At 38.7% G+C, this 26994-nt stretch overlaps 1 protein-coding gene across 3 annotated transcripts in view; it reads right to left on the minus strand.

Moving 5' to 3' along the window:
- Positions 1–3619: 3619 nt before the first annotated feature.
- The window catches only part of LOC136858690 (SET domain-containing protein SmydA-8), a 97093-nt gene continuing 73718 nt past the window's right edge, over positions 3620–26994 (minus strand). Inside the window, exons 3-6 of one of the 3 annotated variants that reach the window (XM_067138422.2) lie at positions 24113–24698; positions 14308–14367; positions 5707–5891; positions 3620–3787 (exon numbers count right to left, since the gene is read on the minus strand). In XM_067138422.2, coding sequence (XP_066994523.2) covers positions 3668–3787; positions 5707–5891; positions 14308–14367; positions 24113–24698 — 951 coding nt within the window. In that variant the 3' untranslated portion in view covers positions 3620–3667. Of the gene's footprint in view, positions 3788–5706; positions 5892–14293; positions 14368–24112; positions 24699–26994 lie in introns of those variants that run through there. The other 2 variants (XM_067138424.2, XM_067138425.2) reach the window with 2 other exon arrangements.

Below are 26994 nucleotides of genomic sequence, written 5' to 3' on the forward strand. Positions count from 1 at the left end.
GCTGATAATTCATCATTTGTGTGTGTTGTGGACCCATCTGATTCACAAATTATGCCTTAATGAATAAAATATATGAGTAACAGTTTAAATAGCATTAAAGGGGATGTAGCAATTGAGGCTTTCACAGCCGACGTTACAGATCATGTCAGCAATTTCCGGGCTTGTAGGCCGTGGTCCAGGAGTGAGTGAATGTCCCGACGTTTCACCAAAGACTGCGTTCGGCATTGTCAATGGTTCTGACTGACTTCGATAGCAGCGAACAAGTAAACGGTGTTGCCATGGGCAGTCCTCTGAGTCCGGTGATAGCAAATGGAAAGGTTCGAAAAAACAGCACTCGAGACCGCACCGCTGAAACCTAAGGTGTGGCTGCGCTTCGTAGATGACACCTTTGTGATCTGGAGCCACGGAAAGGAATAACTACAGCTGATTCTACAGCATCTGAATAGTATTAACACCAGTATTCAGTTCACTATGGAGACAGAAAACGAGGGAAAGCTCCCTTTCCTCGATGTTCTGGTAATGAAGACTGCTGATTTAAACTTGGGACACACAGTATACCGCAAGCCGACCCACACAGACTGCTATCTTCAGAAGACGTCCAACCACCACCCACGACAAAAATACGGAGTGATTAAGACGCTAGCCGACCGTGCTAAGAGAATTTGTCAACCTCAGCACTTAAACGAAGAACTCAGCCACCTCAACAGGGCTCTACTCACTAATGAGTACAGCTCTAAAGATATTCAGCGAGCACTCCATCCCAGACATCCAACAACCAAGAAAAAAGAAGGGGAGCAGACGGCAGCTAAAGCCTTTCTGCTGTATATCGAGAAAGTAACTGACAGAATAGGGAGGCTACTGGAGTTCCATTGGGTTAAAACCATATACAGGCCGACGAAGAAAATCCAGGAACTGCTTAGGTCTGCCAAAGACAAGCGCCATCCTCTCTCCACAGCAGGTGTCTACAAGATCCTGTGCAGCTGCGGCCAGGTGTACATAGGGACTACCAAACACAGCATCGCCACACGACTGAAGGAGCATAACAGACATAGCCGGCTGGAACAGACAGATAGATCATCAGTCGCTGAACACTTGCTGCTAGCAGGCCATGACATACAGTACAGCAACACCGAAGTACTGTCGACTACTGTGCCTTATCACGCCCGGCTACAGAGGGAAGCCATTGAAATCCTAAAGCACACCAACAGCTTCAACTGTAAGGAGGAATCTGAACGGGTAAACAAAGCCTGGTTTCCAGTCTTGAAAGCTCTAACCCTGAAGGACACGATAGCCGCGGCAGACCAGAAGAAAGCAACGGGTGATCAGCTGCCTGTCTCCGCCAAGGCAGGTCAGTGTACATCGGGTTCCCTAACACTTCAACCATTGGCCGACAAACAGCCAATCAGCGACCGCCCCCCACCATAGCGGCCAATAGGCGAGCAACGTACCGTATTCTGCACTATATAAGTAGGTGGAATTACAACGGCACTTCATTCCACTGAGAGCTTCACTGCTATCAAAGTCAGTCGGAACCCTTGACAATGATATAGATGTTGATTCCCATAGGGAATCTGAAATATTTGTCCTGAATGAGCAAATTTATAATACCAATATAAATGGTCCGTTATTGGACATTATAAATTTTCCAGCTAGCTCATTCTTGGTTGCCAGCGTTTCGCCCTCATGTGCCAGGGTGGGCTCATCAGTTGGTACCTAGCACACTTACCAATACGCTGGCTAGTGCATACCGTGGAGGCCACTGCGTAGGCCAACTGGAGCCACCGGCAGTGCCAATGCACCAAGAGACTTTGTCTCATCACTGAAAATTGATGCCTGCTTGGCCATCAGATGATATAGATGTTGATTCCCATAGGGAATCTGAAATATTTGTCCTGAATGAGCAAATTTATAATACCAATATAAATGGTCCGTTATTGGACATTATAAATTTTCCAGCTAGCTCATTCTTGGTTGCCAGCGTTTCGCCCTCATGTGCCAGGGTGGGCTCATCAGTTGGTAATGCCGAACGCAGTCTTCGGTGAAACTTCGGGACATTCACTCGCTCCTGGACCGTGCCCTACAAGCCCGGAAAACGCTGACATGATTAAAGGGGATATTCATAACTTGAATAAGTGGCCTTTCCATTCAGATGGTGTTTGTGCTGAGTGCACATAAACTACGAGGAGTGTGGAGACATGACTTCACAGTGAATTCTAACAAAGATCATTTTGTTGCCATTGATGCTTTCACGGCCCGTACTTATAGACATGATGCTGTATAGGCTTTTGGGCTTATGCCGTGTCAAGAAAATAAGGTGAAATTCTTTACGTTTCTCAGGGAACTGTGCTTGTTTAGGAAGCCTTTCTTGTGGACAGTCGAGATTTCTCCTGAGGACGCAGGGCACAATTCCCTGTGAAACGCAAAGAATTTCACCTTATTTTCTTGATACGGCATAAGCCCAAAAGCCTATACAGCATCATGTCTAAAGATCATTTCATCAGGACTTTACTTACCAATGAAGACAAGATATCATTGACCTTTTGGACCTCAGATATGTGTATAACAACGTCAGTTTGGAAAGGGCTTACGAATGTTTTCAACATTATGTAATATGAATTAAGACATACCAATTGTAATATTTTATTGGTGTTCATATATATGCATGCTATTTCCAATTTTGATCATGGCTGAAGATGACCTATAATAGCTAGGTCGAAACTAGCACTAACATTAATAAAGGATAACGACATTAATCTAATGGTATTGAATACCATTTCTCTACCTTTTGATAGTGATCAATTGTCAGTACGGGCCATAATGAAATTCGAAACTTATGAACATCTTGAGTACTAACTATTCAACTGGTCTCTCACAGTGCATGTGCAGAGCATTGGATGGACAAGTGTATGTCATTGCGAGATAGGCTGGATACCACCCTAACATGTCAATATGTGAGAAACAGTGGTTCAGTTTCCTGGTGTACATACATCAGTGTTGCCTCTAATAAAGGAATAGCCCTCTAATAAACTGTATTTTGTTCTTATCAGCTTTCTTACCTGAGCTTTGGTATCAATGATCAAGGCATGTGATTTCATGGTTCTTCATGAGAATGACCAGGGATGTAACTGATGTATGCATGTTCAGTCCGTCAGCGATGCCGCTAGTGGGATCATCAACAGCTCTGCCATTATAGATGGCCTAGGCATCACTGAAGAGGCATACAAGGGAAATAAGGAGTGAGATAGTTTCCCATTGCTTTCCTCACCGAGCCAGAGTTGCTATTACAAATCAGTCTGCCAAGCCCACTGAAATGCATACACCAACCAACCCTATGAGCAACATTTTCACACCATTCATAGCAGGGACTGGCTGCATGAGGATTGGCATTACTAGCATCGCTCATACCTCAGTCACTTTCATATTGTCAAAGCCAAGGATAAGACAGAGACAGATTTATGAAAGTAACAAAATTGCTCTAGCCTATACCAGAAGACATTAGTGCACTGTAAACACTAGGTCCTGCCAGCAAAGGCAGATGTAACTGATACAAGATAATAATTTGAAACTTGTGCAAATTGGGAGCAGTTAGTTACTGCATAAAAGATTAAAACAAAGGTCATTCCCTTTTTTGAAGTTACCTTTATTAGTTTCACACACTATTTCATTTTTATTCCAATTCTTTTGATAAATTCTCCAACATATCTTGCAATTTTTCTACCATTTCTGGTTCTTGCCGGAATATTTCAGCTGCTTCTTGTAGGAATATCATTGCTCTTCCCAATATATCCTGATGAAAAAAAAGAGAAAGAGAAATAATAACCAAGAAAATATAGGCTAATAAGACAAATTTTTGTTGCTAAGTATTATATTAAAGAATAAGGTGTCTGAATGTAATTTAAATATCAGAGCCATCCAGAAATTAATGTAGCACATTATCATCACTCACTGGTGATGTCATTAAAATGTAGAATTTCAAATAAATTACATTCCTACAGAAAGATTTACCTCTTAAATTTCTACAATTATTATTGAATTTTCTTCACTGTTAGTTAGGATCTTGCATCCCTTTCTTATGTTACTGTGTGGACAATTTTATGTACTTTTCACAAATTCATTACCTCTGAAATTCCTCTCACAGATTAAATATCTCAAAGGACCAAAAGAAATAAGAAAAAAGTTGACAAGAGTTAAATCTAGACTAAGGTGAAAGGAACAGGACGTTCAACTACAGCATTAGTGTAAAGTTAACAGATTTGAAGGGGGATTATAACAGAGCAATCCACTGCATTTATTCTAATTTAGTATTTGTAAAGCAGCAGTGTGAGGACTAGCATTATCATGAAGAAGCAGGATACTGAGGATGGGGATTTTGCATCGTTTGGAATGACAAGCCTTTCTAACTTTGTCCAAGAATTAACAGTAGTACAAAATACTGACAGAAAGTCTTGAAAGTTTACATTCCATGGCTTAACTCTTACAGGGAAGTTCATAACGTGCAATCTTAGAGGGAGGAATTTAATACATTAAATCACATAATAGGTTGCCCGCGAGCAGAATTTAATATATTAAATGATTAGAGATAGAGCATCACCGGCAGATGTAGTAATCAAAAACCTCAACTGATGGCAATAAATGACACTTATAGGTCTGGTTGAAAGAAAAATCCTTGAATAGAGTTGCGTTATCTCTCTGCTAGCTTTTTAAAAGCTGCGAGAGGTTACCATGTTCAGTCGAGCTGCGTCGCGAGTTTTGGGACCGGCTTTTTGTGATATATATAGCTATTTTGTGACATGGTTAGTAAGAAGAGATCCCCCTGTGGGTGGGGGCGGTAGAATAACACCCACGGTATCCCCTGCCTGTCGTAAGAGGCGACTGAAAGGGGCCCCAGGGGCTCTGAACTTTGGAGCGTGGGTTGGCGACCACGGGGCCCTCAGCTGAGTCCTGGCATTTCTTCCACTTACTTGTGCCAGGCTTCTCACTTTCATCTATCCTATCCGATCTCTCTTGGTCAACTCTTGTTCTTTTCCGACCCCGACGCTATTAGGTTTGCGAGGGCTAGGGAGTCTTTCATTTTCACGCCCTTCGTGGCCCTTGTCTTCCTTTGGCCGATATCTTCATTTTTCGAAGTGTCGGACCCCTTCCATAATTTCCCTCTGATTAGTGTTATATAGAGGATGGTTGCCTAGTTGTACTTCCTCTTAAAACAATAATCACCACCACCACCACCTAGTAAGAAGAGAGTCAGTGAGGAATAGATTACTTCAATTTTGGACTCTATGGATGTAAATGAAAGTGAAAGATTTAACTATACTAAAACACAAGGAAAAAGTTTAGTCACATTTTGTGAGAGACTAAAAGTGGTAAATTCTTTCATATCTTTTTCTTGGTAAAATATCAAATCTTGTATAGACAGATAGGAATATAAACTTGAAGATGGTGCATTAGAAAAGGAGACAAGGGCAAACATGAAAATACAAAGGACAAGAACAATCTCCACATCTTCATATATTGAAAGGCTCTTTCTTCATCAATTCCAATTCCCACACATGAACTTATTCTCAGACACCTCCCAGCTTCAGCAGGAGGCTGGGTTTCAACACCTACTGAGCAGCCACTGACAGATTAGATGATCAGCAGGTCAATATGAGTAATAGAAGGGAATGATCAAGTTAAAGTAAAAGTCTAAAGGATGCTGAGATGTCATACCTCGGCTGCAGACTTGGTTATCTTCTCTTCTTGGAAATCTTTCTTGGCTTTAACCACCATCGTTGCCTGTAAGTCAAACAGTAAGCTCCCTCTCAGTCGTGATGCTCCTGGATCTAAGATATCAGCTAACTCCAGCAGTTCATGACAGAGATCAATCCTTCGAGCCAGCTGCTTGTCTGTTAATTCTGAAAGAATATTTCAACTCATGTCACATTTTAGGGTGATCCCTTGTAATTTATATACAGACTTAATAGCCTCTCTCACCAATGAATGTGCCCACTCAAATGGTTTAATTTGGTACCCATGAACATTTTTGAGTTTTCAGTGTATTCCAAAGAGAACTAGACAAATGGTTACATAATGAAACAAGATAATTATCTAGCAAGTGTAAACATAGCTGAAAATATTTAGGAGACTACAGCAAGAAATGGTCATTGGATTACAAACATTGTGTATGACTATGTACCCAAACAGCCGGCACCGTGGTGTAGGGGTAGCATGCCTGCCTCTTACCTGGAGGTCCTGGGTTTGATTCCAGGGCAGATCAAGTATTTTCACCTGGATCTGTGGCTTGGTTTGTGGTCCACTCAGCCTACGTGATTAGATTTGAGGAGCTATCAGGCAGTGAGATAGCGGTCCCGGTGTAGAAAACCAAGAATAACGGCCGAGAGGATTTGTTGTGCTGATCACGCAACACCTCGTAATCTGCAGGCCTTCGGGCTGAGCAGCGGTCACTTGGTAGGTCAAGGCCTTTCAGGCCTGTACTGCCATGCAGATAGATATTTATGTACCCAAACAGTGTTACAAAAATGTGATTTCTAGAAGAGGAACAGCCAGGCAAGGCTTGGGGTGGTCAAAACAGAAATGAAGTAATACTTTTATGAGTCAGTATGTGTAATTATGTATACTACATCAAAATATATGTTTGTAAATGTCCATGTACAGCATCTCATTTCCTACATTACTCTGGCATTTGTTGCTCATTTTCTATAACTTTTATTCATGATTTTCACAAAACAAAAATACATTTTTTGTATGAAATTTTGCATGATAATGTATATCATTTACACTCCTCAAATCCCCCAGTGTCAGCAGACTTGAAGATGATTTTCCATGGTTTCCCATATTCACACCAGGTAAATGCTGGGTTTGTACCTTAATTAAGGCCAGGGCTGCTTCCTTCCCCACTCCTAGCTCTTTCCTATCCCATCATCACCATAAGACCTATCTGTGTTGGTGTGACATAAAAGCAACTTGCAATAATAATGCAAAGAGCAAAGCAAAATCATCTCTCTACAGGCCATGAAGGCCCTTGGAGGGGTGGAAAATAAAGGCTTCCACTGTCCATAACCTCGGCACTCGATGGGGTAGAGTGGTTAACTCTACACCCGGCCACCTTTACCTCCAGGAATTAACCTGGTACTCATTTTTAGTGTAGGCTGAGTGAACCCCAGGACTATATACACCTCCGGAAGTGGCAATGATAATGCACTCCTCAAAAATAGTGTAGCATACTGACATTGCACTAACCTCAGATGAATATACCGGGGTCATGCATGTTGTGGGGAATATGGACTGCGGTATAGTCCTGGGCATTTTGCCCATGTCACCATCAAGTGCTGTTTAATAAGCCTATTAACACACACACACACGACACTGGTGCTGAAGTCACTATCAGGTAAGTTTTTTGTGCTTCATTCATGTCTAATAGACAGTAAAATGCCTCAGCATGCTCTTTCTGTGGCAGATTGCATCAAAATAATCACGTTCATACAGTAAAACACAAACAAATGGATGTTGCCAACTTTGTTAACGTGACTCAGAGTGAGCCCATTGAAACTAGGCAGTGGAGCTCAGTGCTGTTTACGGATGAGTCCAGATTCTGTTTGAGGGCACCGCATGGAAGAGAGAAAGTATGGAGAAGGTCGGGGTAATGTTATTCACCCTGTACTTTCTCTACAAGGACATGGGTCAGTGGAGGGTCTGTGATGGTCTGGGCTGGGATTACCACTGATGCATGCATGGAGCTTGTGTTTATCAAGAATAGAAGTCTGACAATCCACTGATACATCAAGGAGATTTTAGTGGATCACGTGGTGCCTTTTGCACGTGTCATCAGCGAGAACTTTATCCTGATACATGACATTGCTCGCACACACATTGCCGTATGTGTATGTGAGTGCCTGAATGAAATCGGAATTGAGCGCATGGTGAGACCTGCTTGTAGTCCCAACCTAAACCCGATAGAGCATGTCTGGGATATGCTTGGGAGACGTTCTAGGAGTCATTTCCCTGACACAGTCATTCATCTTCGGACTGCGCTCCAAGCAGAATGGGAGCTCATACCAAAAGAGAACATTCAAGATTGCATGCTGAACATCCCTGATCGAATCACAGCTGTAACTGTGGCTAGAAGTTGTAGTACCCCTTACTGAGACAATGGAAATGTGATGAAAACATGTGGACAAGTGGACTGCATATGAAACAGTGCAGAGCTCCAAATTCGTGTTGGTGGACTGTTGTTATTGTCACGAACAATAATGTTTCTCAGTTATTGAGCTGAAACTTTCAAAATGGGCTATTTAATTTAAAATACTTTGCCGTATTGTTTTTTACCCTTACAAATTGTCAAACTGTGTTTAATTATCCTCCTAAGTCAATACATAGTATACATCTACTTAAGATGAGCTTTCATTTCAACCTAAAACATAGGGTCATACTCAATAAAATAAATTATAATAATCTAAAAACACAAGGCACACGGTTGTATACAGTGTTTGTTAACATGTTCTTCACTGTTCGGATAACCATGTGTCCCGAAGCATGTTACTCTTATCCGTTGGTGCAAACTTCCCAAAATTGTGGAGTAAGTACGTCCTAGTTACAAATTTCCGATGACTAATGGCAACATAGTGTTCCTATTGAAGTAAGGGATCGAGGCATACTACTAGTTTTGATCAGCCTACCAGTGATCCGAAGGAATTTGTTTGCATCTTACATTCACATTGCCTCAGGTCACCCTGTACTCGGATTGTTGTCTACCCTACATTTTTATGTGGGAATTACTTGCATGGTTATAGTGAATGAAGCCTACAATGTTGCTGCCTTCAGATGGCAGATTGTTGTTTAATATGAGGAGTGCCACCCTTCTGACATCTCGTGTAACATATTCCTTTCTACATTGCTCTCAGGTAAGTGAATATAAGTTTTCAAATTTTTATTTATTTGAGTAGTTATTGATAGGTCTTCCACAGATAATATTTACAAGCAAGTTCATGCCCTTTTTTCAGGCATGAAGTCTTCTGACACACTGGTGGCATGGAAAAGAAAAAGATTTAGGATGGCACTTAATCCTGGACGAATTGCTCATTTTTTGGAACAAAGTGATGACAGTGGCGGAGATTTCTTTTCAGTATATTGATGATAACCCTACATGCAGCCTCATCTTTTGTGATATTATTTTGTTACTGAGCATAATATAAAAATAATTAACATAGGCCTATCATATTCCTATAAAAACAGATCAATGAACGAGAAACTAACATTTACTTCCGGGGTCATTTCTGGGTCACAAACTTGTTGGATTGGAAAACTGTCATAGAGGTAAATACATTGGAATGTCTCCTCAACAATAATGCACACAACACTTGTTCCATTCATCAAAATTCACTGTTGCAGGGAATGTGTTAAAAAAGTTTTTCATTAAAAATCATGACGAAATTAAAATATGAGGTGATGGTATTATAAAAGTATTTGTGCTGGAGGTCTTTTTGTTGTAACTTCCTTGTTGCCCCTTGGTGAAGTTCAAATATATCTGTACACTGTTGACTCTCAATTATTGTGTTAAGTCAGAGGCCAACATTATGTGAGTTGCTAGTGAAGTTAAACCATCTGATTCATAATCTGTAATATGGATAATGAAAACCAAAGAATAAAAAGAATGTGGCTAACAGGAGCATTTAAGGTAAGTTTTGATGAGGAAAATAACTTACGTTATATGGCCCGCTTGACTTTCCCGTGTTTGCTGACAGTGGAGTCCAGCTCTCGATTGATCTGCTCCCGCATTCAAAATGTGGGACGTGCTGTTAGGAGCAGGTGAAATGGGGAGATGGGGCGGGACTTGCAGGAGTGTGGGGATAGTAACTGAAGTTGAGTGTAGTAATTGTGAATATTCTTCTGATCTTGTTTTCTTACTGTAAATCAACGGAATGAAAGTTTCCCATATTATGTTCTCTTTTTTTTTTTCTTTTTTCTTTTCATTGATCTCATTTAGGTTGTGGCTGGATTCTTTTATTGATCCATACTAATGTGAAAATTCTCTAAAATATTGAGTAGTGGACTTTTGTTTTCACATGTAGAATATTTAGATGTTGATCTATTGTGGTATAACTATGATTATGGTCTTCATGATGGTTACTCATGGCCAAGAAATAATTACATATTTAGGGTTGAAACATGTCTAATTGAAAGTTCATCTTAACTAGATGTATTTTATGTTTTGACTAGGAGGATAATTAAACACAATTTGACAATTTGTAAGAAGTTCAACCATCAATACAGATCAAAAATGAGATTTATAGTCTGTAATTGCCATATTGTTGCAATGTCATAATATTTTATTATTACCAGTGTTTTCTTATGCCAGTGAGTGTATATAAAACTTGATTTGAAACCTGCTTGGTTCTTTCCAATACTTACATTGTCTCGTTGGGATTATTTGTCTTTTCATGTTTGCTTTATGTTCCTTATCTTTTAACATTCTTCCATTTTCCTGTATTTATCCAGCTTTCTTTCTCTCCTACACTTCCTACACCAGGATTGAAGATCTATCAACAAGGCCCCTCAATGAGTGTTGATGTCAACCCTCCTGATGAAGCTGGGAGCGGAAATGAGCTCACTGGGTCAATTCCAAATTTGAAATATTTATATCTGTCTTATGACGTGAAACAAGGCCTTGAACTGTGATTGGTGAGGAGAGAATCTATCCATTTGAAGATGGCAGTTTGTGAAGATGTCCTTGCCCTGTCACATTTTCATGTTTGTCCTTGTCTCCACTTTCTGTTGCTCCTTCTTCCCTCATTGTCATTGGGTTGCCTTATTATGCATTCTTTTTCTTGATCCTCCCTTCAAATTTGTACTTCCTCTTAAAAAATAATCACCACCACCACCACCTTCAAACATAATAGGGATGTATTGAAACACTGCCGACAGATGTCTCACTAGTAGTACACAGTATGTGCTTGTCGATCATTTGTTCCTCTATGTTTTTAATGAAAGTTGCCTAGTAAATTGATGCATTTTAAGTTTCAATTTATTGCAGCGACAGCAAAGGAAACAAAAAAACTGTCATGCCTGACTATTGCAGTGTTCCAATGTTCCAAAATCAAGGTCAAGCATATTCATACCATCAATTTCCTAAGCAGGAGCCCTTCCATAAAGAGTAGTTGTGTCCGCTTCTTAGGTAGGACCTACAAAATGAAAGTGTGACTCCTAAGGTCTGCTCGAAGCATTTTGCAGTTGGGCAAAAATGGGTAAGCTGATTAGTTCTAATTAAGGAATAATTTTATAATAAGTCAGTAACATTCTCAGTAGTTAATATGATCTATTTCAATAATTTTAAGTGAAAAACAAAGACACAAGGAGAATGTTGTACCTTCGATATTTTCATGGAGTGGCACCGGTACCATTGGAAATAACTCCGAGAGTAAGAAGGTTTAGAAGTAGGGAAGCAGTCATAACACCATGTGCGGGGGTGTGCCCTGAATCACAGAGTGACCTATAATTTGGCATCCATTTTGGATTTCCTGAACACAAAGTAATTCATCAATTCCAAATTTGAAATATTTATATCTGTCTTATGACGTGGAACAAGGCCTTGAAACTCATGCACTGAAGGGAAGTTCAATTCAGTCATACTGGATAGCCTCTAACACTGCAGTTGTATCAATACTGTATTTTATGTAGCTCTATGACTCAAACCTAAAATATATATATCACGCATGTTTTCAAAAGGCTATTTGCACTTGAAGAATTCGACCCTAATAAAAACACTAAAATAAAAAGTTACTATATTTAGTCCTTACCTTTCAATCAATTCTTGCCCTTTCCGGATATTTTTCTGCCCCTTTCCCTCAATGCCGCTTTCAAATCCCCAAGAGTCATTGCACCTATGTATATTATTTCCCATCTCTTTCAAAACATCGCAGAATATGGTGATTTTATTTTCATGCATTTAAAGTAACAGTTTCTTTTCAATTAAAATTTAGAAATACTCCATATAAGTCTCATGAAAAATAATTGAGAGGCAGAAAGCACATACCGTCTATTACCATTCATATAAGTCTCATGAAATACAATCGAGAAGCAGAAAGCGCATACCGTCTATTACCATTACGCTACCTAGCGGACAATCTTTGTGTGATACATCCCTATTATGCATTCTTCTTCTTCTTCTTCTTCTTCTCCTCAACCCTAAGGTTGGTGGGTAACAACCATGTCTTCCAAGCATTTCCATTCTTTGGCCAGCAGCTTCAAGTGGCAGTAAGTGTTCTTGCCTTTAATGTTGCCCATAAATTGCAGTCTAGGTCTTTGTTTGGTTCTTCTACCTTCCATTTTCCCTTCAAACAGGGGGGTGCACCAGTCAGAATGACAAACCAAGTGACGAATGAAGCTATCTTTTGTTCAAGGCTTCAACCAAGGTACATGTCACATTCGCTCTTTTGAGAATGTTCTCATTTGTGACTCCATCAGTCAGTCCAAGGTATTCTTAATAGTCAATGCCAGTACCATGTCTCAAAGGCCTTGAGTTTCATTATTTCTGCTTTTTGCAAGGTCCATGTTTCTGAGTCAGAGCTTACAACACTCCATACAAAACCTTTCACAAACTGTTTTTGTACCTCTGTGGTCTTAGATGTTGGTAGAGTTCTTTTTTTGAGAATGTTCCTGTGTAATCTGGGTGTTTAATTCTCTTGTACATTTTCCATCAGATATCATCAGACTTCCTAGATGTGTGAATTCCTTTACTTGGTCTAGTTTTCCTCCATCCATCAGCACACTGGCAACTTGGTAATGTACAGATCATTATCTTCGTCTTCATTTCATTTATTCTCATACCGCACCTTTCTTTTAGCAATTGGTTCATGTGATTTTGTGCCTTTTCCGTATCTTTTTTATCTTCAGTTATCAGTGCTGTATCATCTGCAAATCGTATCGTACTGTACAGTTTGCCATTAACATGTACACCATGATTGTTGGAAGCTGGAAATTCCTTGTAAAGGTGGTAGAGTATTCTTCTGTCCCTGTAATCTATTTTCAGCTTTCTTAGGATACCAAACAGTACATTCCAGTTTACATTATCAAAGGCTTTCTATATATCAATGAATGCATTGGTCTGCCTATTTCTAGAGATTTTTTGATAATGACTCTGAGACTAAGAATGGCTTCGCATGTGCCTCTCCCCTTCCTAAATCAAAACTGTTCTTCTGAAATATTATCACCTATCTTCCTCTCTATCCGGTGGTAGATAATTCAAGTTATGATTTTGGAGGTGTGGGAGAGGAGGCTCAGCATTCTATGATCTTCACACATCTATGCTCTATGCTTTTTTCGGGATAGGAACAAGGATAGTTTGGTCAAAATCTTTTGGGATTCCTCCTGTTACATACATTTTATTTATTAGCTCGTAGAAATTTCTTTGGCTTTGTCTCCTATGGCCTGTAAAATCTCTGCAGGGATTTCGTCTGGTCCTGAAGCCTTTCTGTGTCTTAATCTCTTGAATGCTGTATCAAATTCTTCTCTGAGTATTAGTGGTCCTAGCTCATCAACTTCCACTTGGTCCTCACTTTCCAGGACAGGACATCTGTATCAGTATTCCTTGATAGAGTTATGCATTAATATGACCCCAACATTCTTTACAAAGCTGAAGGTATTTATTCATATTTTGAGAATTTCCATTAGGTTGTAGCTTATTATTAAATGTTCCAACCAATTATAAAAATATATGACTAAGATATTATAGTGATAAGAACTTAAGCCTCTTTGGTGGATAGTGCTTGTTCAATTTTGGATTTTTACATTTTACACTTTTAGTAAGGGAAGTCTGTTAGGCACAACTTGATATTTTGAATTTTAGCTTAGAAGTAGTTTAACACAATCCTGAGGATTAATCAGGTGTTCAAATATCTTATATGAGCTTTTCAAAACTGAAAAGAGATACATGCTTGAATGTTTAATGTATTATAAGTGTGTGAGAAAATTAATCTATTGATTTTAATTTCATAAAGCTGGAAACTGAAAATGTGGTTACAGATTAGCAAATAAGTGGTGTTAACTTTGTTTTTGATACTTCATGCTTCAGCTTCAAATAATTTCATCTTATGATTCATTTATCAATAAATAAGGAAAGGCAAAAGAATAAAAAATAATTTGTGACATGCTTAGAGCTGAAGTGATTTTTTAGTGTAACAGAACAGAGAAGTTCGAAGTAATTTCATTCCCCTGAGCTGAAAACTGAAAATTGGCTATAACTTGGCAAATAAAAAGAGTTAACTGAGGTTTCACATCTCATGCTACAACATAAAAATAATACCATATAACAGAAACCTTTGTTCTTCTCAGCAGTCCAAGTGGTTTCTGACCACTGGTCCTCGAACTGATGCCAACCTGTAGAGGATTTCGCCAGGCTACATAACATCTCAAATACACAAAAACACACAAAAAAAAAACCACTTTACACATTAGTTTATTCAAGAATATTTTAACTAGAGCAGTCATGAGTAAATAAGGACCTGTGATTAATTCAACTACATAAGAAAAAAGCTAACTGATCTCTGATTGAACCAAATTATAAGAAAAATTCATGAAGAAAACAGTAGGTAAGTAAACAAGAGTTTATTTCTTCATAAACAGCAAATCAGAAACAGTCCAAATGTGATACATAAACAAGAGTAAATGTTCAGATAAGACAGCTAATGGGAGCAAAATATACATGTATAGAAATAGAAGGAAACACATAAAATAATATTTTTTTAATTCAAGTATGCCAACACGCTAGTCACTGCTGTTCATCTGTTTCCTATACAGACAAGAGGAAATTTCATTTCATTACAATATTTGAGTCTGCAGAAGATCTGGAAAAATTGCGAATGGTGTGGATAGAGTCTTCGAAAAGAGTACAAGATGAAAATGAATAAGTCCAGAACAATAATAATGGAGTGCAGTCGAACAAAGTCAGGTGATGCAGGAAATATTACATTAGGAAATGAAGTCTTAAAGAAAGTAGATGACTATTGTTACTTGGGCAGTAAAATAACTAACAATGGCAGAATTAAAGAGGACATAAAATGCAAAACTAACACAAGCAAGGAAGACCTTTCTTAAGAAAGGGAATTTGCTCATTTCTTACATTGATATAGGAATCAGAAATCAGACCTTCGCCTGGAGCATGGCATTGTATGGAAGTGGAACATGGGTTATAACTAGTTCAGAAAGGAAGAGAATAGAAGTTTTTGATATGTGGTATTACAGAAGAACGCTGAAGGTGAGATGGGTGGATCAAATCATGAATGAAGAGATACTGAATCGAATTGTTGAGAGAACGATTTGGTGAAATTTGACAAGAAGAGAGAGAATGATCCGACACATCTTAAGACACCCAGGATTTGTTCAGTTAGTTTTTGAGGGAAGTGTAGGTGGTAAAAACGGTAGGGGTAGATCAAGGTATCAATATGACAAACTGATTAGAGCAGATGTAGGATGAAGTAGTTAGGTAGAAATGAAAAGGTTAGCACAGGATAAAATGGCATGCAGAGCTGCATCAAACCAGTCTATGGACTGATGATCCAAACAACACAACACAGTGTATAACCTCGTATATAGAGAAGGAAAAAAAAAAAAAAAAAAGGTATACAACATTGGTCCAGAAATGCACAATGGGGGCAAGAGTAGTCTAAACTCTAAATGATGTTATAAGTCATGATTTATGCAATATTCAGTACCTTTCTTAAGTTAATACAATGTGTGCAATGACACTTTGTCCTTCCAACGTGGTTTTCAAATTGTTCCACAAACCCATAAATACTAATTTAAAATGTAACTTCAATAGGAGGCATATGAAGGCACAATAGAGGAGTTTATTGCCTTTGGGAGTAGCTATCCCATCATAATAATAGCCAGTACTTAAGATGATAAAACCAAACCAGACTCAGAAAATACTTTGCTTTTGATCTATTCAAAGATGACAAACCATTTTCTTTACAAAAATCTACCGAGTTTTCACAAAAAGCTGGTGAATGTAACAATCCAAGCCCTCAAATAAATGAGTCTAATCAACAAGTGTATTTGGTATTTTAAAAAAAATCTCACTCACTGTCTATGGATAGATCTTGAAAGTTCAAAAATGGAGTTTGTATGAAAATAAAGTTTTGATGTATTTTGAAGTGGAGGAATGAGGATAAGAAGAACCAAAAAGGGGAAAGAGTTAGGTGTGAAGATGACTGGAATGGCGATCTCAACAACAAGCAAATTCACGTACCTTTGTTCATTCATCCAACAAGATGGGGGATTAGAGGAAGATATAAACAGCTGGATACAACCTGCATGGTAAAAATGGAGGAAGGTGTCCAGCATGTTGTGTGACAGAAAGGTTGCCAGAAAAATTAAAAGGGAAGATTCACGAGAACAGCTGTGATTTATGGAGTGGAAATTTTACTGATTCCAAGAAAATGGGATGATCAACTGGATGTGGCAGAAATTTGCAGCAGTACAGTACATATAAGACTTGATAAAGTAAGAAATGAGGTAATGAGAGGGAGGCTGAAAGTGATTGAAGTGTCTAAAGAGATATAGGAAGCAAGGTTCAGATGGTACAAACATATCTACGGAAAGGACCAGGAATATGAAATAAGGAGGCTATTAGAAATGCTACCACAGGAGTATAGGGCATCCCAGAAGATAGCCAGCACTTGAGGCAGTATTAAAATAAGCAGACTCATAGAGGATATGGTACACGACAGTGACAGACACTAGTAGAAATAATCTGCATCAGAGACCCCACCTAACAGAACTGATAATAGTGAAGAATAAGTTCACATCTTATCAGCATTCAGGTAATAAGCTGGTGATCATATCTTATCTTCCTGTGCTTACCCTCTTTTTGCAATAACTTTTGTCTCTCTTTTGTCATCAATCATGAATAAAGAAAGCACCTGGAAAGACATTAGAAATGAAATTCATTTCTTTCAAAAATAATTTGTATGTAGAGCTCACTCCAAATAAATGTGCCACAAGGTGGGGAAGTGAATACTTGCTTTTACTATGGTTCCTGAAAACATTCATACAGCTTGACCTAGAACATTCAACATCTCAAAAATCAGCATGAGAATGAAATATTGTAACTATGACTTTCTTAACTGGGAATGTCAGTAAAGTTTGCTTGTTGGTGGGGGACTTTTGGTTTCAGCATCAGTTATTTGCATCAAGTTCTTATACTTTTATCATGTGCCATTTGAATGATATGACAAGGATGGTCTTGTATTACTCATGCCTGCCAGATCTATACACACTTGTTATCAACATATAATAAGGACACTTATTACAACAGTTAGTAAAAACTATTAAAACTGTTATTATTAAGCTATTAAGCAATTTACAAAGCAATTTATTTCTCTACAAATCTTCATCCTTGCAAGGAAACAATACAGAGTAGAAGAATATGGCTGTTCAATTGAACATGATATTCTGTGAAGTATGGGAATTAAATAAAATACAAAAGATGAATATAATCTCAAATTATGTGTATGAAAGATAATGAATTGATACCTACTAATTGTCATTTAATTTGCAGAGCACTTCAAATTCTCATTTTTATGTTGTGTCACAACTTTATACAGAATTTTTTCCCTTCCTTTTTTTTTTTTTACTTTTAATTATTTTTTGCAATTTGTTTTATGTCGCACCCTAGGTAGGTTTTATGGTGACGATGGGATAGGAAAGGGCTTCAACTGGGAAAAAAGTAACTGTAGCCTTAATTAAGGTACAGCCCCAGCCTTTTCCTGGTATGAAAATGATAAACCACAGAAAACCATCTTCAGGGCTCCCGACAGAAGGGTTCAAACACACTATCTCCCAAATGCAAGCTCAGAGGTATTTGACCCAAGTCAGGTAGCCAGCTTGCTCAGTCTACCCTCAAATCTTTATCATAAAATGTCATTAAGCCACTGATACTTAGAAGAACTTAGTGACCAAGCGAGTTGGTCATGCGGTTAGGTGTGTGCAGCTGTGAGCTTGCATTCGAGAGATAGTGGGTTTGTACCCCACTTTTGGTAGCCCTGAAGGGGATTTTTAAGGGTTTCCCATTTTCATACCAGACAAATGCTGGGACTGTACCTTAATTAAGATCACGGCCGCTTCTTTCCAATGCCTAGCTCTTTTCTATCCCATCATCACCATAAAACCTATCTGTGTCGGTGCGATGTAAAGCCGATTGTAGAAAAAAAAAAATCTAGTGGCTTATAATATTTTCAAATCTTTGTTTCAGATCATCAATATTATTATAACATTTATTCAATAAAGGAGACAAGGTATGAGATAAGACCCAAGAGGGAATTTCTTACCTCCATATTTTTCCCAAATCATTTCCCTTGCATTCGTCACGATGTAAATCTGGGTTGCAGTGATAACCAGTAGCAGCGATTAGGTGGAGTGAGGGGGAGGGGGGGGGGCAGTTGCCCCCCCACTTTGTGGAGAAACAACTACATTTTTATTCCAGTTTAGCCGGATGAAACTAGGAATTATAAAAATGATGCAATTTGTACAAGCCCTGTTGTCTCATCAGCTAATTCCTCCCTTTATTTTCTTTATTCATAAACAAAACTTTTAGCGGAAATACACACAAAATGTCGTTCGTCCCGGCTAACCAATTTGTATAGCGCCATAGCAAGTAGTGCTCTGATGAAAGGTAGCAGGCGTATATTTTTTTTCTAAGGTCATGGACACTGAGGTATGATACACCCGCTTGCCACGTGCATTCGTCAGTCTGGCAGTCTCTTTAGTGTCTGTTAGTTTTTTAGTGTGTAGTCAAATACTAAATTATTTTAACTGTATAATCACGCCGTATTTCTTTTGAATTGTAATAAATGTGAAATATTGTTCCTTTGGTGAAAAGTTTTATTGTACGGTACTGAACCGAAATCTCAAAGAACTATTATTACCGCACTTAAGTTGATGAACTCTCAATCCTTACCTCTCTGTCGAAATTTGCTTAGAGAACATTAAACAAATTACCATTTTGTAGCCTTTACTTTAGTTTTGGTGTATATAAGCCCCTCCTCCCCCCCTCCGTTATATCCCATAAACCTGGGTGCTGTTTGTTGTCTGCATATTTTTTTGCCCCCACACTTTTAATTTCCAATCACCGCTACTGGTGATAACAGATGGACTACTGAGCTACATAATTCCTTTTATAATATGAGTAGGCCTACCAGTTATAGAAAGGAACAAACAAGTGACAACATTGATCTTCCAGGATCTTTGTGTCTCCAGAATCATAATGTTACTTTGTGGGATGTAAAAACCAATAACATTATTATTATTATTATTATTATTATTATTATTATTATTATTATTATTATTATTATTATCTCTTACATTCAGAATGCCCTGGCTTTATAGGACTGCACAGAGAGTTTGAATTGCTAAATGAACCCTCTTTTCCATAAAGAAAAACGATATTAGGTCATGTTAAACTTGCAGAGATTAAGTTTTCTACCAATCTACATATTCTACATAAGCTACTTGCTACAGGAATTAAAATCTACATGCTGCTACAGCCTTAGTTATGTTTTGTTATGTGTGTATGTTTTATGGATTACGGGCCTCATTCCAGCAGAAATTCTGAACTATATGAGTGTGTAAATGATCACAATTATTTGAGTAAGTTTGTAGGGGGTGAGGGTCGATCCTGGCTCTATCCGGTTTTATTTGAAGGTGCTCAAATACATCAGCCTTGTGTCAATAGATTTACTGACACATAAAAGAACACCTGCGGGACTAAATTCTGGGATCTTGGCGTCTCTGGAAACCGAAAAAATACTTAATGGGATGTAAAGCCTATAACATTATTATTTTGATTAAGTTGGCTCCCCTGCCTCACACCTCAAAGGTCATGATTACTTTAAACTAATGGTAATTGCTAGTTTTGAAGTACATTGCAGGGAGAATGGAACTTTGATCCTGTTTCTGTAGTTTTTAATTTAAGGCCTGGTCATCAAATCAAATTGATTTATTTGCAAGTAGTCCATAACCTTGGTAGCAAATGAAACAGTAAAATAAACCAGAGTGCCTGATCCTAATCTGGGCATTGGAACATAGTCAATGTCTCAAGTTAAGCTACGGACCACAGATCAGGCACCCTGAGCTAGAGTTATAGTGTCAGCTCATCATCTAATCAACAGTAAGGTAATGCAGATGTTGGTAGTGCCCAATAGCATCTAATGGGGTGACTTTGGACATTATGGTAACTTTTGTCTTTTTAGTTGCACGATAAGTTGCCGCTGATATGCACTTCAGCATGCCTTTTAAACTTGAGATTATGTTTCCTGTCTTTTGACTCAAAACCGGATACAACAATTCCCTGTTATGTTATCGTCAAGGAAGACCTCAAAGATATGGGCTTATGATCAGAAGATGTGCCCAATGAGACCTTTTCAGAACAAATATTGTGTCTTTTGGGACTTCCTGAGATCAGAAATGGACAACTGGTGCAAGAGTTCAGATGAATACCATGCTCGAAACAGCAAGCTAACAAAAACCCATTGGATCAAACAAAAATTTAATAAATGCCAGAGTGTATAACGAAACTTCTCAGGCCCCCTAGTTGGCTGATTAGTGAATAATAAATAAATAATAATTGTATGGCCTCAGTAAGTGAGTTGCAGACAATCTGAAGCAGTGCCATCTAGGTGGCCTGCCAATTAATTTCAACAGTCTAACTGTGCTATCTAGCAACAAAAGCGGAATTCTACTGGAATGGATACTATGGCTGAGTTTGTCAGGTATCAATGAGTGTGTCAACAGAGATCTTCAATAACATGCCAATGACACGGAGTGTAATGATTTTTAGTCGTCCTTCAAAAATCAACTACTGTACCTCAGCTGCAATCAAACCCATGAACTTGGGATAATGAGTTGGACTCTCTACCAAAGATCTGAGTCAGCTACAGCCTGTGATTATTGGAAGGCATTTTTCTTACACCTTGTAGAGTGTTATGTATCTCATTGTTCAGACTTCAAAGCTCTCTGACTGAACCTCTGTTTATATCTAGGACAGTTCTATACCTCTTAATATTTAACCTCTTTGCTCCAGCAAAGCAAGAGGGAGTGCGAGGCCTTGAGGACGGATCCCTACGGCAGCTGGCCATGCTCACTGTACGGGATACTTCCCGCTCTCCCCTATCTCGTTCGCATTTGTTCATATTGTTAAGACACAACAGGTCAAATAATATTGTGCATGTATTAGTCATTTTCATTCATGCAAACCTTCAAGTCCTTGTTTTAGATCTGTGGCTTTGGACAGAGCACTGATAGGGTAAAATATTTCCCTTCTTCATTTTCTTAAAAACCATTATTGATATGAGGTTAAGAGCTTCATCCACAGTGTATAATTTCTCATGCATTAAAAATGAAATGGCATATGGCTTTTAGTGCCGGGAATGTCCAAGGACAATTTTGGCTTGCCAGATACAGCTCTTTTGATTTGATGCACGTAGGCGACCTACGTGTTGTGATGAGGATGAATTGATGATAAGGATGGCACATAAACCCAACCCCCGTGACAGTAGAATTAACCAATTATGGTTAAAATTCCCGACTGAGGCCAGCATGCTAACCATTTAACCTTGGAGCTGGACTCTCATGCTTTATGAAGTATGGTACCACAATGCACTGAAGCTACCTATGGAAGCATTAATACGTTGGCAGTGAACAGTAATTATTACATGGCACGTGATGAGCAGAGAGGTCACTTGAACCCTTACCTTAAAACTGATTACGCCTGACATCTGGTAATTCTGTGAGTAACTATAGACTCACAAGACACCCGTGAGACATCATGAAGGTCCAGCTTCTCCGGCGGTCTACCGTAGCAAAGCATATAATAGCCGAATAACACTTGACTGCTACAGCAGTCCTCCAGCCAGGTGGCATGACTTCCGCACAACTTCTACAGCAGTCCATCAGCTACCCGACATGGCTCTCTCTCCTAACTGCTACAGCAGTCCACTGGAGTGAAAAGGTTAAAAATAGAGCCTAACCTTTATTGCTTTGGACTTCCAGAGCTTATCTTACCCTCCATAGCTGAATCTGATATTCTCCTGGGTAACCTATCCACGTCCATTCACCTCACATGACCTTGTAATTTGTCACCAAAACAATGTCACTACTTGAGAATAAATAACTGATTGAAAACCACAGTTTTGCAATAGTAAACAGTATCATATTATTCCTACCGATCAAGCTGGAATGAGACAGCATATCCATAAGCTGTTTATTTGAAGACATGACAGTAAAAGTAGTGTAAAGAATTGTCTTTGTGTTGAGATTTTGTAGCAGATTTAACAAGTATAATAAATGAAACAGCACCAAATTAAGTGGAACTTGTGTGATAGATACAGGCTATAACTTATGAAAGTTTATTGTCAATTTCATTACATACACCAGATGAAGCGAAAAATAATTTTCAGATTTCATATTGAAAAGTCATACACTTTATCAACAGCAAAGTCTTTTGAGAGAATGCATGTATAGCCCATAAATATGTTCTACTGTATTCAACGCAATATTAACTGTTTAGATAATAACAGTTTCTGGTATAAATATATGTTTGTTTTAACATTTTCATCTCTAGTGCTTACGTGTCCACAAACACATTCAAATATTTCAATTTACTCATTCTGTATCTCTCTGTCAGCCAGCAATATTGCCATCGATAACAACAGACTCCTATTCATGCAATGAAAACTATACAAATTTCAAAAAGTAAATACTTAGTAAGTGATGTAAATAGTACTAGAAATGGAAAAATGATTGTATGTCACATGAGAGTAAAAAGACTTTATGATCTCATGGAAATTAGTTTCCTTCCCATTATCTTGGGCACTAAACTTTCCACTTGTCATTAAACTTGCAATTTACTCTCATATAACATAAATAAGTGTTAAGAAGATCCAAGAGATTCTACGACTAAAGGAAATTCATGCTTGGAGTAACTACCTGCACAAAGGTAGAGGACTTCCCTTATTCACTGTAGTACCATCCGTCAACTCATGCATGGTAAAATGCAATGGGCTGTTGTTCTTGGAATGGAGAGACATGCTGAAAATTATGGGAATGTTCACCCCAGTGCATACTCCACCTGGATGTTCCACGAGCTCAGGCCAGCACAGGCACTACAGTGAGTCTCAAACCCTGTCACCTGTGCTCGGGAACTGCCCTCAGGAAAAGTTACTTCACATTAAGTGCCATAACACTGTAAGATCTTTAGGCCTATTAGTGAGCAGTCTCAAAGGATAAAAGCCTTGAGGTCCATGAGGAAGTTCACTGTTTAGTAGAAGGTGGACATAACTGTCGTATTGATGTAATTGTAATTAACTGGATAAAGCAGAAAGCAGAAATCATCAACCCTATGATAAGGTTTGAAGATTCTCTTTTGCAGCCAGATGAGATAGAGAAAACAGGACATATATGCCAAAAATATGCTACTTCCAGAGAGCCTGCAATGTCAGCAACATATGAGGGACCATCCTCAGAAAGTTTGTTAAATGGCAGCAAACATACAGTCTGGACAAAAATATACAAGATAAAATTGTTACTAAAATTGTAAAATTCTCGGTGGCAATAATGCGGAACCATTTGTATGGAAAGCATAATACTAAATTTCCTTCAGGTAAATTTATTTTAAAACATTAACAATGTTCATATTCTTAAGTTCATTGATTTTTGTTTTACAAAACCTACAATTCAATTATTTAAAAACAACCTGTGATCTATTCTTTGTCGTTTGGCACACACATATAGTGTCAGAATGAATAAATAAAAAATGCTCTAGTTATATGAAAATATATTCTAATAAACTTCCAGAAATCTTAGAATGACAACTCTAGAATGAGAATGTCTGTTTTCCTTACATGCATGGCTATTCCTTGACTATTCATGCAGGAAGACATTTTAAAACCTTCATGAATTTGATATTAATAATGAGATCCACTTAATTATGATGTTCATAAGTGTTTTGTATTCCATACTATCACTTGAAACAACACATACATGTAGTTATTTGCCGTAAGGGTGTGGGTGTTACAATAAGCTGCTACGTGAAGCCTCCATGCTGCACTCTTACCGGCTAGTAACTTACCTGGGAGCGTGTAGCCAACAAGATTGCCATACCCTTGAGTTAGAGCATACTTCACCTCCACTACATGGCTGTTTGTTGGATGTAGTGCATTGCTATACTTCTCCAAGAAATTTTCTAGAGCTTCCATCTTTGTTTTGTCCAGTGCTTCAATTTCTTGTCGTATTGAATCATTTCCCCACGCTATTTGTCTTCCTGGAATGGTGTGATCACAAGCTTGACACTTCCATGGAGCAGCTGGATCTAATGGATCTGTAGATATAATTTTGCAGTCCGCTTTCTTCCTTTTGCACCGGGAACACAGAATGGCACCAAGGTACGTCTCTAGCTCCGTAGGATCTGAACATCGCTCACAATGGCAGTCAAAACATTTGGACATTTTGAGATGAGCTCTCCGAGCTAGGGTCCCCCATAATGTTTGTGTGTAGGTAACACTTATAATCTCTCCTCTTTTAATGGGTACAGTAGCGATCACTTGCAATGTGAAGTCTGGACTTGAGATGATATGTTTTGTGTTTGGTTTGCAGTTATGTGACATCATCGCAGCTGTGGGATACACTGCTCTCCCCTTCATTTCCTTGTATCGAACCTAAAAATGTAATAATAGAAAATGAAGAGTTTTTCAAATTTGTGGACCACAAATACAAATTTTAGTCTAATGTGAAAAAGGGAGTCTTATTTTACTCCCAGCTGTTGAATGAACTACTAAATAAGAGTATTACTTTTGGGGAATATTTCCTCATTACTGTACCTTGAAACATAAAATTTTAATTCATTTTAATAAATTGGTGTTATCATTTTCTGTCTTAAATGATTTAAGAACCAATTATATCTAAAGACTGTTTTGCTATTTTAGCTGTTGGAAGGATATGTGTGATAGGTCAGAATTTAAGCAGAGAATTGTAGTGTAGTTTAGCAAACACAGTGTACTTAGGGGTATACTTTTATCTCCACTAAGTAATTACTTTTTGAACAGTTATGATAAATCTAATAAAGGAATCAAGATCAATGGGAACCAAATGAACACCATCCACTATGTGGATGAAACCATGATACTTGCTGACTTGCTTCAATTCCTTCTGAACAGCATCACTGAAGTAAATAGTGATTTGACCTTAAAAATAAACCTTTAGAAAACAAAATGCATGGGTTCTAGTGAGCAGAAACTGTTATCAGCCTCAACAGAAATACCACTGAAAGGGTGTCACATTTCAACTACCTAGGAATGGGATTTGGATGTAGAAACAGAATCGGCATTGCCAGAAGTAACTTTTTGAAATAAAAACATCTCGTGTGCAAAAATGACCTCTGATTAAACAAACTCCTTTGACATGTTGTGAATTGTTATGTGTTATTGGTGTTATTGAATTTCATGGATCAGTGGAGTGGAACTTGTTATTAAATGACATTAAATACCAGACTACATCCTCTGCACATAACATCAGCATTCAAGTTCTGCATTGTAGCCCACCGGCTGACCATGATCATTAATGCATGAAGTCTATATATAGTCTGACACTGTGATTAGCAGGTTCAAGTCCCATTGGTTGAAAAACTTTTCACCATCAGAATGTTGGCTGGCAGGGTGGTATATACAACTTCTAATCACAAGAATGTGTTCCAAAAACCTGGATTAAGTTCCAAACTTCTCCGCATTGCTCTTATGGAGGGTGGTCATATAATGCTGTTGATGGTGATTTGTCTGTCGGATGGAGATGTAAAGCCTTGAGCAAACCCCTCGTTGCTATTCAACAGGAGAAGGCTTTGTGCCAGCACCGGGTTTCACCCTCTCCCTTCCTACTATCATATATCGCGTCATTAACTCCTCTGATGATGTTGACATCAGGAAGGGCATCTAGCTGTGAAAATTTGCTCCAAAGATTCATCTCACTTTACACCTGACCCAATAAAGAAACGGTATAAGTGTTGGACATACATACAGTACATTCAAGTTCTGCATTGTACTTTACATTGTCCACCTCTAAAGGAAGTACATTAACTTTGTCTTAGCCAATAGCCAAGCAACATAATGATAGCACTCACTGAGGGGTCATCCTGATAGATCCTCAGTCATGATGTTGGAAATGTAAGATAAGAAGAAAGCTGGATAGTTATGGGAAAAGGGAAGAAACATAAAACAAAGATGAATACAGACATGATATGGGCTTTTGAGCTTGTGCTGTGTCAAGAAAACAAGGTGAAACTCTACGTACCGGGCGAGCTGGCTGTGCAGTTAGGAGCGCGCAGCGTGAGCTCTCATCAGGGAGATAGTGGGTTCGAACCCTACTCTCGACAGCCCTGAAGATGGTTTTCCGTGGTTTCCCATTTTCACACCAGGCAAATGCTGGGTCTGTACCTTAATTAAGGCCATGGCCACTTCCTTCCCATTCCTAGGCCTTTCCTGTCCTATCGTCGCCATAAGACCTAGGGCCTACCTGTGTCGGCGCGATGTAGAGAAAAAAAAAGAAAAAAAGAACTCTACGTTTTGCAGAGAACTTTGCTCTGCGTCTTCAGAAGGAAATATTAACTGTTCATGAGGAAGACTTCTACAAAATGATGGTTTTAATTTAAGAATGCATTACCGCTGGGCTGTAGTGGTACACTCATTTGTCACCAGGTGGTTCGCTGTATGGTGGCACAGCGCTCCAAGCAGGAACTGACGACAACATTAAGCTCCAATTAAGTCTGGCCCCATGGTGTAGGGGGCAACATGTCTGCCTGTCGCCCGGCGGCCCTGGGTTTGATTCCCGGGTCAGTGGTCTGGGGACTGGGTGTTTGTGTCGTCCTTAATGTTCCTTTCCTCACATTCAACACTTGACACTTCCGCAATTTCCAAATACACGCATGTTCATAACATATGGTGCAAAGTAGGGGCAAAAGGTCTT

The sequence above is a fragment of the Anabrus simplex genome, chromosome 1, assembly GCF_040414725.1.
Source record: "Anabrus simplex isolate iqAnaSimp1 chromosome 1, ASM4041472v1, whole genome shotgun sequence".
Lineage (NCBI taxonomy): Eukaryota > Metazoa > Arthropoda > Insecta > Orthoptera > Tettigoniidae > Anabrus > Anabrus simplex.